Source organism: Solanum tuberosum, unplaced genomic scaffold (genome assembly GCF_000226075.1).
Source record: "Solanum tuberosum cultivar DM 1-3 516 R44 unplaced genomic scaffold, SolTub_3.0 scf00190, whole genome shotgun sequence".
Classification (NCBI taxonomy): Eukaryota; Viridiplantae; Streptophyta; class Magnoliopsida; order Solanales; family Solanaceae; genus Solanum; species Solanum tuberosum.
Window position 1 is genome coordinate 1,050,931 of NW_006239114.1, and position 2,133 is coordinate 1,053,063.

A 2,133-nucleotide genomic window follows, 5' to 3' on the forward strand; every position below is an offset into this window, starting at 1 on the left:
GTTGCCCCTTATATATTGGAGGCCAGAGAATCATTTATTATTCAGACTTAGTGGCAAAAGTGGTGAAGAGAATCAGTGGTTGGCAATCAAAGATTTTAAGTTTTTGGGGAAGAGTTACTTTGATCAAGCATGTGCTTCAGTCTATTCCCATTCATACCATGGCTTCTATTTCTCCTCCCCAAACTACTCTCAATTATATCAAGAGAGTTACAGCAGATTTTTTCTGGGGTTGGGATAAGGAAAAAAAGAAGTATCATTGGATGTCATGGGAAACTTTAAGTTTTCCTTATGAAGAAGGAGGCATTGGAGTTAGAAAACTTGAAGATATCTGCACTGCAATGCAATTCAAGCAATGATGGACATTCAGAACTAAGAAATCTCTTTGGAGTGAGTTCTTAAGAGCCAAATACTGTCAAAGAGCCAATCCAATTGCCAAAAAATGGGACACTAGACAGTTGTTGATCTCGAAATATATGATGAAAAACAAGACCATTATTGAGCCTCATATCACATGGAAAGTTCAATCGGGTAATAGCCATTTCTGGTGGGATGATTGGTTTGGTGAAGGGCAGCTAGCTCAGCACTGTGACCACATCACCAGCCTCAACAACACTCATGTGTCATACTTCATAGAAAATGGCACCTGGAATGAGACATTACTAAGACAGAAAGTGCCTCCTCTTCTGATTCCAAAAATTCTGAGCTGCAGGATTCATTATCAAGCAGGAGTAGAGGATACATCAGTGTGGAAACCTAAGGAGAATGGAGTCTTCTCATGTTCGTCAGCATGGAATATTTGTAGGGAAAAAAAGGATAGTAATATCCTCAGCAAGCTCATCTGGCACACACATATCCCCTTCAAAATATCTTTTCTGCTATGGAGAGCCCTGAGAAGTAAGCTTCCAACTAACGAGAAAATTACAACATTTGGAGTTGCTCCTGTTAGTTGCTCATGTTGTAATAGACCTGGAAATGATGAGATCAATCACATATTTGTCAATGGGAATTTCGCCAACTACATCTGGAAATTTTTTTCTGCTCCCTGTGGGATCAAACATGACCAAATGTATTTGCGAAATCTCCTCAACTGCTGGTGGGGAATGGAAACAAAATAAATGATGTGCACAAACTATTTATCCAAGCAGCTCCTATTATTATTTGTTGCAATTTATGGAAGAATAGATGTGGGGTAAAATATGGGGGCAAGTAATCTAGCATTACTAGAGTCAAGTTTCTTATTAACAAGGATATCAAGCATTTAATTACCACAGCATATCCCTACATTCAATGGCCTCAAACTTGGTAAGAAATGATCAAAATCATTGAGCTCTGCAAACAGGAAACCAGAATCTGGCAAGTTAGTTGGGAAAAACCTCCTCCCAACACTTTGAAACTCAATACAGATAGAAGTGCTCTCAACAATCCAGGCAAGATAGGGGGAGGGGGAATTCTGAGAGATCACACAGGCAGCATGGTGTATGCATTCACTATCCCTCTTGGATACGGCACCAACAATCAAGCAGAAACACTAGCAGCTATTCATGGCATTGAGTGGTGTATACAACATGGGTACAGAAGAATAGCACTTGAAATCGACTCAGAATTGCTTACAAGATGGCTGACACACTCTCTCAAACCCCCCTGGCAGTTGCAGCAAGGTATTCAGGACCTTATCAACCTTACCAGGCAATTGGAATTCTTCAGTTGTCAGCATACTTACAGAGAAGCAAACAGTACAACAGATTTGCTATCCAAAATAAGTCATAAAACTGATGTGATTCACACTACTACACCACCCAACAATTACCAGCAATCGTCAAAGGAAGTTATCTTTTAGAAAAAATGGGAGTATTGCACTTCAGCAGAAAGAAATTGAAGAGGATTAAAAAACCACCATGAGCTACTTTGATTTATTCCTTTTGAATTATGTATCAGTTAGATATAATAGTTCATCTAGGTCCTTCGTTTTATTCTCTTTCTTCCTTGTAAGGGGAGAGTCTCCCTTGTTTATGCTTCCTAGTTTTTTTGTACGAGAGAAGTCCTCTCCTTAGGTGCTTAGTACTAGGTTTCACTTTCTAGAAATGGGGACAAGATAGTCATCCTTAGTAGGAAGACCAACTTGTGTGCCACCAT

At 39.5% G+C, this 2,133-nt stretch overlaps 2 protein-coding genes across 2 annotated transcripts; both read left to right on the top strand.

The window, feature by feature from the left end:
• The first annotated feature begins 476 nt into the window (after nucleotides 1–476).
• LOC107062012 (uncharacterized) lies at nucleotides 477–1,115 on the top strand. Its single transcript, XM_015312175.1, has one exon. The coding sequence runs from the start codon at nucleotides 477–479 to the stop codon at nucleotides 1,113–1,115; it is 639 nt and encodes a 212-aa protein (XP_015167661.1).
• A 194-nt stretch (nucleotides 1,116–1,309) lies between these two features.
• Nucleotides 1,310–1,837, top strand: LOC107062013 (14.7 kDa ribonuclease H-like protein). The gene has a single exon (XM_015312176.1). It carries the CDS (start codon nucleotides 1,310–1,312, stop codon nucleotides 1,835–1,837), a length of 528 nt encoding a protein of 175 aa, XP_015167662.1.
• Nucleotides 1,838–2,133: the final 296 nt, after the last annotated feature.